The sequence below is a fragment of the Seriola dumerili genome, unplaced genomic scaffold, assembly GCF_002260705.1.
Source record: "Seriola dumerili isolate Sdu_G_001 unplaced genomic scaffold, Sdu_1.0 BDQW01000807.1, whole genome shotgun sequence".
In the NCBI taxonomy this organism is placed as follows: Eukaryota; Metazoa; Chordata; class Actinopteri; order Carangiformes; family Carangidae; genus Seriola; species Seriola dumerili.
In genome coordinates, this window is record NW_019175062.1 from 2,308,493 (window position 1) to 2,318,787 (window position 10,295).

At 41.5% G+C, this 10,295-nt stretch overlaps 1 protein-coding gene across 1 annotated transcript; it reads left to right on the top strand.

Annotated features, from left to right (window-relative positions):
• Positions 1-1,089: 1,089 nt before the first annotated feature.
• On the top strand, positions 1,090-3,564 carry egr2 (early growth response 2). The gene is made up of 2 exons (XM_022766063.1): positions 1,090-1,428; positions 1,758-3,564. Exons 1-2 carry the CDS (start codon positions 1,266-1,268, stop codon positions 2,924-2,926), a joined length of 1,332 nt encoding a protein of 443 aa, XP_022621784.1. The 5' UTR covers positions 1,090-1,265; the 3' UTR covers positions 2,927-3,564.
• The last annotated feature ends 6,731 nt before the right edge of the window (positions 3,565-10,295 follow it).

The following is a 10,295-nucleotide window of genomic DNA, read 5'->3' on the forward strand; positions in this document are numbered from 1 at the left end:
TCCACCCACGGAGGGACTTTACAAGATCAAACGAGCAGAATGAGTCCATAATCTGAGTATGTGTGTGAGTGAAAGGGTGGTGGTGGTGGGGACTTCTTAAGGAGGCCACAGGAGGGCACACAATTCTCCTTACTGACTGACAATTAAGAACTACAAACTGTACAGTATATATTACAGAGGTTGTAGCAGCATGTAAAAACACTACAAATAAACTACTACATAATGAATCACCATATTTCACATATTATGACTTAGTGTCAGGTGTTTGTTTGTGTGACCCACTGTCACCTTTAGAATTCACCCTTTGTTCATTTCACATTGCCCCCCACCTCTTCCTCTATAAATACTGGTTTCCTTTAGCTGAGCTCTATAAATATCTCTAAATGACTATATTTAACTCGTCAACGAACCAAAGCTATTCTTTCCTAGAGCATAGTCAAATCAGACTGACACAAGTTTCCGCGCCCATACAGCCTCTCGCACCCAAAGGAGTAAATTCCGCTCGTCTGTCCGTCTCATTTAATTGTGGTTATACCAGAGCGGCTTTCTCCTTCTCGCTCAGCTCGGTAAAACTCGTCACTTTCCGATGATCATATTCCGGAATCAAAACCAAATATGGAGCATGGGGGGTGTTCCTCTGTTTACCGGATTCAACCTTTTATGGGTTAAGAAGCTCGACCGGAATTCCTCTTTTGATATCAGAGCGCGATTAAACAGAAGATACATGAGAATATAGATGTAAAAAAAAGAATGATAAATAAAATAAAGCTGAATGCAATGAAGCACTGTTTTCTCTCTGCATCATGTTTTGTTGCTGTGTAGTTTTTTGGTTGTTTGCTGCTGTTTAACGTCGAGTGGAAAAGTCGCTTTATCGCTCCTCGAGCAGCGGGTTCTCCATTGACAAGTGATTCCCTTTGTAATCGTCACGGAGCCTTTCAGCCAATCAGCATCGGCAGCGCCTCTCCCCTCTCCGCTTCCATCACCCCTCCCACTCCATATTTGGGTAATGACGTATGGTCGCATTCAAAAGGTTCCCCATATATACAAACTAGTGCCAGGGCCCGCGTTCCCTACAAGAGTTAACTTTATCAGCAGAGCGCATGAAGCGCAGCACACACACGGAGCTCATCTTCTCACACCCGGTGACACACAGAGACATGCAGTGGTGACCCACGCGCGGCTGGGTGACACACTGTTGTTTGTTATAAACTTGGAAGAAAAAAGAAGAGAAGAGAGAGACTACATACGAGCTTTTCTCTTTCAAAATGACTGCTAAAACTTTGGAGAAGGTGCCGGTGAATCTCGGGGGGTTCGTCCATCCTGACAGCGTGTACTCGGTGGATGACATCGCCACCAGCTTGCCGACCTCTGTGGCTATCTTCCCCAACACAGACTTGGCACATTACGACCAGCTTAATGTGACAGCAGGTAAGACGACACACAGTTTGATACTCCTGTAGTGTTTACTGAAGAAATGTGGATTGTTCACGTATTTAAAGTTGTCTAGCATATCCCCCGAACGCTTGAGTAATTACAACTTTACAACTTTCTTCTGCCTGTCATAGTGAAAAAAGGGAGTTTACAGGCTGTGTTTCGTATATTCGTAATGACATGATAAGAACAGAGTCCGTGCGTAATGGAACAGAGACGCACCTGTCCTCTCTCCACTTAAAGCCCACTTTCCTGTCTAGTGTGAACAGGTTAATTAATCCTGTTTGTGTTGCCTCACTAATGACTTGTTTTGTTTTCCTGTGCAGATGGCTTGATGAGCGCGGACATGAGCGCAGAGAAGCGCTCTCTGGACCTCTCCTCCTACTCCAGCGGCTTCTCTCAGCCCGCGCCCCACCGCAACCAGACTTTCACCTACATGGGAAAATTCTCCATCGACTCCCAGTATCCAGGTAACTGGAACCCCGAGGGAGTGATCAACATTGTCTCGGGCATCTTCAACGTGGCCCAGCCGCCTCCTCCTCCTCCCTCCTCTTCAGCGTCCTCTTCCCCGGCTTCTTCAGGATCTCCCAGTCATTTCTCCAGCGGAAATTTGAGTTGCACCATGGCGGCTCAGAACCAGGCAGAGATAGACCATCACCATCACCTCTATTCCCCCCCACCTCCTTACTCATCTTCTGGCTGCGGGGAGGTGTACCAGGATCCCTCGGCCTTTTTGTCCACTTCCACCTGTCCTATCGCCTCCTACCCACCACCCTCCTACTCTTCACCCAAGCAGCCTGGCAGCTCAGACGCGCCGGGGCTGTTCCCCATCATCCCCGACTACTCGGGCTTTTTCCAGCCGGCTTGCCAGCGGGACATGCACACGGCAGGTATCCAGGATCGGAAACCATTCGGCCCATGTCCGCTCGATACATTCCGCGTCCCTCCACCCCTGACCCCGCTGAACACTATCAGGAACTTTACGCTGGGGGGTCCGGGTAGTGGTGGCGCCGAGGGAGGGCCGCCGAGGCTTCCCTCTGCATACAGCCCACAGAACTTGCCCCTGAGGCCAATCTTGCGACCCAGAAAGTACCCGAACAGACCCAGCAAGACACCCATCCATGAGCGGCCGTACCCCTGTCCTGCGGAGGGCTGCGATCGGCGGTTCTCCCGTTCTGACGAACTGACCAGACACATCCGCATCCACACTGGACACAAGCCGTTCCAGTGTCGGATCTGTATGCGCAACTTCAGCCGCAGTGACCATCTCACCACGCACATTCGTACGCACACGGGGGAGAAGCCGTTCGCCTGCGACTTCTGTGGCCGGAAGTTCGCCAGGAGCGACGAGAGGAAGAGACACACTAAAATCCACCTGAGGCAGAAGGAGAGGAAGTCCTCCACTGTCTCCTCCTCGTCCTCCTCCTCGTCCGGCAGCTGCGGGCTGGAGCGGCCGTCAGGCGGGATCAGCGCAACCAACGGGATCTGTCCATAGTTAGAAAATTTTCTTGTCACCATGGCAGCGTGACGCACACTAACCCCTAAAAAGGAAACAAGCATCGAATAATTAGACTGAAACTGTTGTGAACTAAAGATAACAGCCTAAACACCAGGATGGGAATAAACAATAATTTCTGTGCAATCGTGCGCAATTACGCACATCCATCCATTCCTGCTCCAGAACTGACAGACAGACTGACACGAATGCACTTTGCCTGCACAGTCTACTGAAAATACAAGTAAATATAGCCATTAATAAATGAGATTATACAAGGGCGGTTGTAATAAAGGGGATTTTGAAATATCGCCACACTTATTGAGCGCGCACAGGCTGCACGTTCAAATGTGAAATAACTGCAATAACGTTTTGAACAAAGAAATCTGTTTTAAGTTATTGAATTGACAAAGTGTTGATTCTAACGAGTTTGTTGATGACTGTATCTCCCCTTTAGTGCCTTGCTGCGTGTCTTTTTGTACACTGACTGATTCAAGGACGCTTCTCATGCAGTGTGTATTTGTCTTTTAATATGTACAGGTGAAAGACTTTCTATTTTTGTACACATCTCGTCTCGTGTAACTCCCATTGTTCAGCAATTGTGGTTCACGTGTAAAACCATGTTGGAGTGTAAATATGTCGAACTAATAGCGACTTGACAGTTTTGTTGTGATGTGTGTTTTGAGACTTATTAAATGTTGAGGATGCTAAACACTGCCGGTATCAGTCTCGTTTATCACTCAGAACTAACGTGTCAACCGTGATGCTTTCATGGAACACAAACGTGCGCGGGTTGAAAGTGGCAAATGAAATTGTATCATCTACATTTATAAAACATGTAAAAAGTTAATGTTGGAAATTTATTGGGTAAATCCCACGTTGCGTCACCCATGGCATAAGTGACTCAGAGTTTTCACCCACTCACTTGTTATTTAGGTGTCACATCAGGTTATAAACAGGCGATGATCTCGCATGCAAATAGTTTTGCTTTAAGTTCTGCAGCCACAACAAAAGAAGTCCGCAGTTTGTCGCAGTGAACAGAAAATAGCTGAACTATTCTTCATGGCTCATATATTTAATACAGGTCATTCGTCTCGAAACACCATCATGTGTTTGAGAAAAAAGTAAGAAAAATCATCATTCAGTAAATTCATAAATAGATACATTGCAAAGATTTTAGAAATAGTTCAGCCCACTATTTAAAATTCAATTTATCCAACTATAACAGTTAAAATTTTTATATACATAAATAAGTTTATTTCCCAGTGTGGAGGTCTAAATGCTGTTCAAAGCCTTAACGCTGCTAAGAATGTGACACAGAAATACTCGATCCTTTATATTTACATTTATTCCTTTGTTTTTACTTATTTAGCAATTAATTTGTTGGCCTAAAAGTATAATACACTGGATCTAAAAATACTGGCATCATCTTACACGGATCAACTGGTTTTACTGCTGTGGCTGATCGGTGTATAGCTAAAAGAGATATTACGCAGCCTACATCTTAATAGTAGTATGTAAACTCCTCAGAGGAAACGACAGAGGAGGTGACTTCCTGATACTCTATAGATGATTGTGTAAATTATATTTCTTTTCATTTGAAGTGCATCAGAAACAAGCTGGTCTTCCCTCCAAACCTTTACAAGCTAAAGGTGTGTTTTCATGTTTTGATGTTGTCTGTGACTCACACACACCTAATACCTTTCAGGACTGGGCTGCTGTTGTCACCCGTTTCCTTTCCCTTTACTAAATGTCTGTATATTTATAAGCTCCAGGATGTGGTTCGTTTCACTTGTGGAATAACAATCATTTATGGTGCTTTACCTTAGCATCTAAAGGGTTCATCACACAATGGAACCAATTTAGAGAATGTGTACTGATGCTGTAAAGTAAACTTTACAAAAGTTTAAGTGAGATGCATTTTATTTGAGTAAAACAAAAGCTTCTTCATTTTATGGACCACATGAAAATGGTTAGTTCCTGTGCTTGGAAGAAAATAAGAAAAATCTACTTGTATTTTTAGTCTCTTTTTTGGCACATTTCACCCATAAAATATTGGTACTTTATGGATAGTACTATTAGAGTCAAAGTAAAGGCCCGTTGTAAGCCATTAGCAGTTTAGATAAATTTTCAGAAAGTATTCAGACCCCTTCACTTTATTGTGTCGTCGATTCGATTGTAAATGTATAAAATAACCATTTCTCCCATCATTCGTACATCATTTTGTTATATTATATGTTACATCTACACTTAATAATTAATAATGACAAAGTGAAAATTTGATTTTAGAAGTTTTCGCAAATTCTTTAAAAATCAAAAAAAGAAATCTCACATTTACAAAAGTATTCAGAGCTTTAATTAATTACTTTATAGAGGCCTCTTTGGCAGCAGTTACAGCTCCTTGTCTTCTTGGGTGAGTCTCTACAAGCTTTACATATCTAGATTTGGATAGTTTATTCCTTTCTTCCTGACAGATCCTTAAAGCTCCATCAGGTTGGATGAGAAGTGTCTGTGAACTGCTATCTTCAGGTCTCTGCACACTTTGACAGGTCCCCTCAGTCAGAGACTTGTCCTGAAGCCACTCCAATGTTGTCTCTGCTGTTTGCCTCAGGTCATTGTGATGCTGAAAGGTGAACTGTAGCCCCAGTCTCAGGTCACCTGCTCTGGAGCAAGTTTTCTTCAAGGACCTCTCTGTATTTGGCTGCATTCTTCCTTCCCTCAGTTTTGACCATCTCTCTGTCCCTGCTCAGGAAAAGCCCTCCACAGCATGATGCTGCTCCCACCATGCTGGTGCCAGGTGATGAGCAGTGCCTGGTGTTCACCAGATGTTTGGAGTCCTGCCCAGAGAGTTCAGTTTTTGTCTCATCAGAGAAAATCTTTTTCCTCATGCTCTCAGAGTCCTTTAAATGCTGTTTGACAAATTGCAGCAGGCTGCTATATGCCTTTTACTCACAGTGGGTTCTCTCTATCCACTCTACTGTAAAGGTCTGATTGATGGAGTGCTGCTGAGATGGTCATCCTTCCAGCAGCCGTTTCTTTAGAGTGACCATTGGTTCTTGGTCACCTCTGTGATCGAGGCCCTTCTTGCTCAGTTACTCAGTTTGGCTGGATGGTCCAACTCTACGAAGAGTCCTGGTGGTTCCAAACTTCTTCCATTTCACAGTTATTGAGACCACTGTGCTCCTGAAACTCTGACAGGAGGCCACACATGGAGTCCAATCAAGTTGTAGGCAGATCTCAAGAATAATTAAAGCAAACAGGAAGACCCTGACCACAGTCTGCAGCCACAGCATAGGCTTTGAATACTTTTGTAAATGAGAGATTTCAACTTTTGATTTTTAATTACTTTGCAAAAAACAAAAAAAGTGCAAACATGTGTGCAAACTTTCTGAAGCTGAACACTGAAACATCTAAAGTGACTTTCTGATGTTGATTTGTTTTCCTTCCCTGTTATTATGCTGACCTGTCATAATTGATTAATACTGCTCAAGTTTAGATTTAGATAAATTATGTGACTATTTACAAAAGACCCCCTATCTGCTGCTACAGGAAAGGCCTTTAAAATTAAATGGGACAAACTGTATTGTGAAGTCATTAAATGTGTTTGTAAATGAAAATAATAAATTGATATTTTAAAGTGTTTCATTTCTTTTTTATGCCCAACTATATACATTTTATCTGAGTTGAATTTGTGGATGAACAGGCAAGAAGTGACTGGCACTACTCACACAGTAGATATAACTGTGCCATAGGGTAGCTCCCTAGCCCTAATCCTTAGATAAACTACAGCTAATATTAAAGACAGACTCAGTGTCAGACTCATGTTAAACAACAAACTGTTTGAGGCATCCAAGACCGATAAACTGTGATGACGTTGGTTAAACATCACAGAAAAACAGATTTGGTTATTGTTTTGTTGTGGAGCAGGTATCTGATGTGGTCATTCAGCGAGTTTAATCCTAAAACTAAATATTCCAGGATAAACAGTAACAACCTAGAATGAGTCAGCCAGTGTGTTAATATTATAGTAAGTTAGTTAGTTAGTTAGTTAGTTAATATAATTTGACACTTGACCAAATCTACTTTCTGACTCTCAGTACTTAAAGTGCAGCTACATAGACACACCATGCAGTTGTGTTTTGAGAATGATTAAATGCCAGGAAATGGTTCAGTTTACTCTGTATAACTGTACGAGTGCCTTTGAAACCAGTCTAGAGCCTAGAATTTTTTTAATTGATTGTTGTCTAATGCACACCTGGTACACAGTTGCATACAAAATCATATATATATTGTTTATCTAATTTTAAGCTCTTGTCACATATTGTGTCTTGATATCTAGAGTGTAAATAAAGCAGTTTTGTATTGGAAGCTGTGGTTTTCAGTTTCTGACAGGTAGCCTAAAAATCTCTGACGTGCTCTGTGCTGGACACACACAAATGAGACTGTTTGATTGAGGAGAAGACAGAAAACAAGGACATTTCCCAGCTCATAAGAAACTGCGGTGAAGCCTGCAGTAATCTATAACATCTTTATTCTTCTGACGTCAACTTCACCACAAGAACAAATGAGCAACACTGTAGAAAGTCATCATGAGCTGAACAAAGACCACCACTGTATCCCCCACCCCCCACCCAGCATATAGCTAGTTTATGGTTCATGATGGTCAGTGTGCACCGCTGCATCTGCACTTGTCTCATTATCTTGTTGCATACTAATTTGGTGTCATACCTGCCTGATGCCAAATCAGGAAATATTTCCTAATAAATATAACCAGACTTAAATGGTCTGGGAAAACTCATACCATCCCTCTCTGACATCTCTACCAGGGCTCTGGTAGGGCTCTACCTGGCTTCAACAAATATTGTATATTCAACTTTACACTGATTTCTTCAAATTTTATGCCAGATCAAATAAGAACCACAAATTAACAACAATGTTCAAGCCGCACCACAAATATTCTATTGTGTCAACGTGTGGGAGAAAACTTTCCGGACGTTGACCTTTTTCTCTTCTACTGTTCTCTGTCTGCATTTGACTCTTCGGATCACTGAATCCTCTGTCACTCTGTCTTAGGGATTTCCCTTAACTCATTTAATGTTCTACCTTTTCAACTCTTAAATATAACATAAACATACCTTTCACAGTTCAGGTTGCAATGGTTAACCTGTTTTCTCATTTAACTCCAATCTAACATTTGTGACATTAAGGGTCCAACTGTCCATGTGAACAACTTCACACTTCCAAGGTGCACAGAGAAAGGAAAAAGTCTAAAGACATCAAAACTCAAATGAACACATTTTGAGACAAGGTCTCTTGTACAAACTTAAATAGCACCCTTAGGTGCACTTTCTATGAACTACTTTAAATATGTTGACCCCATGTCCTCATTTTGGCATTCACTTTACCTTTCTACCAGCCTGACACAAAAAATTGGTCTAAATCCACATGACCATACTCCCAACCCATCTTTGTAGAAGCCCCATTTGCAGATATGTATGTGTTTGAATATCGTTGGTTGTTTTTTTTTATGTCCCATACTTACCCTATTTAAATGTATTTAAAAGTTAGTCTGTATACTGCAAGTGTTGCTGGAGTTTTGACCTCTTTGACCAACTATAGACATCACATCTGAGGGCCCCAAGTCTGTGAGCCAATGGGACCCCAAGCATGAGGTGTTTAGTGAACTTTTTTTCTTTAGGAACCTCATTTAAAAAGACTTGACAATCTGTCTGTGCTCAGGACTTGAAGCAGCATTACTCAGTTGGACAGATTGTATGAATTGTATGTAAAACAATATAAGAGCCTCTCAGTCGTACTGTCATTGCACATGGTTTAATCCAGTCCTGTTCTAAAATGAACAAATATACTCCCGTTGCAGCACTATGCTAATGCTAAGGAGTAATCATTGAAAAAATATAGTAAAATCAGGCTACACAGAAGTTTGCACAGATTAAAAGAGGAATGGGGGCCACTGAGGCTGCATATGTACGGGGTCCAGATTTTTGTGAACATATATTAGGATGTGAAGGTTCCACTTTCTGTGTGCTTTTCAAACAGGTGAGATTTTATTTCTGCTGTAGCACAAGAGGTACAGGACATGTTGACCTCCTCATGCAGAGCAATTTGGATTTAAAGCCCTGTAGGAGTAAACCTGTTAGATTTTATAGCGCTGTGGCAGCAGAGGAAGTGATGGAGCACACTTCTACAGCCCTTGCTCTCTTCACAGATCGATGTGAGCTCCGCAGTTTGAACATTCTCCAAATATTTGCTTCAACATGTCGTTCCCATGTGGTAAGTGTACAGTGACAGTAGAAAACCTAAACCTTCCAGCAGATGCAGTTTGTGTTTATCCTGTTTGTCCTGAGATTCAGTTTGGTGACTCGCTGACTGGACTAAGTCTGTTTTTACAACCTGGATCTTATTTTCATAGTTATAATAATTATTACAATTAAATATAAATTGTTATATAATATTATAATGACAACAATTTGCTTCAGCTTACTAAGTGAAATATGGAATCCACAGAACATAACTGGACACAGCAATGGGACAGGTCCAGTTTAACTTGATTATTTAAACCAATGGACAAATAAATCTAAAATGTCATTTATAGCTGCTCTTTGTATTAGAGAAAATAAGCAGAATAATGATTTTTACATTCAAAAAAATGTCTGGCATCACTTTACATTGTAATTTAATCTCTGAGCTCCATTAACACATACAAAAAAATACACTATAGGTGTCACAGGGACCTACACTCTATTATGAACAAAACATGTTTAGTGTTGTGCAGACACCTCAGAGGTCTCCAGAAGTAGGTTTGTAGGTTGACTGGACCAACTTCACATAAGTCAAAATAATAATGACATTGACTCAAACTAGGCATAATATATTTGACTTGGCCTACAGCCCATTGAAAGAAAAAGCTTCATCTGTGGATCAGCCAAAAACACTGATCATGATCAGGAAAAGTGAAGCAGAAAAAGAGCTCACTTCCTGTTTAGTGGCACATCCCTAACAAGTCCATCTGCATGCTGTGGTCACAGTTTAGTGTATAAGCCTTTTAGCCTGACTGGTCCTTTTTCACAGCATGTCATAGGAGGAGAAACACCACACCTGTGTTTCTCCTCCTATGACATGAATGATGTCAACTCATGATGGTTGAATTCCACCGCATCATTAATGTCAGATTACACATCTTTTTCCTGCTGGACAAGTCAAACTGTCCACTGAATAATAGCCACACTGACCAGATTCTATTCTTTAAATTCATTTAGACCCATGGAAAAGTTTGTTGATAGATCAAAAAGTAAAAGCCATTTTGTTGTTGTATTGACCAAAATCAAAAAGTCAAGAAGACGACAACACC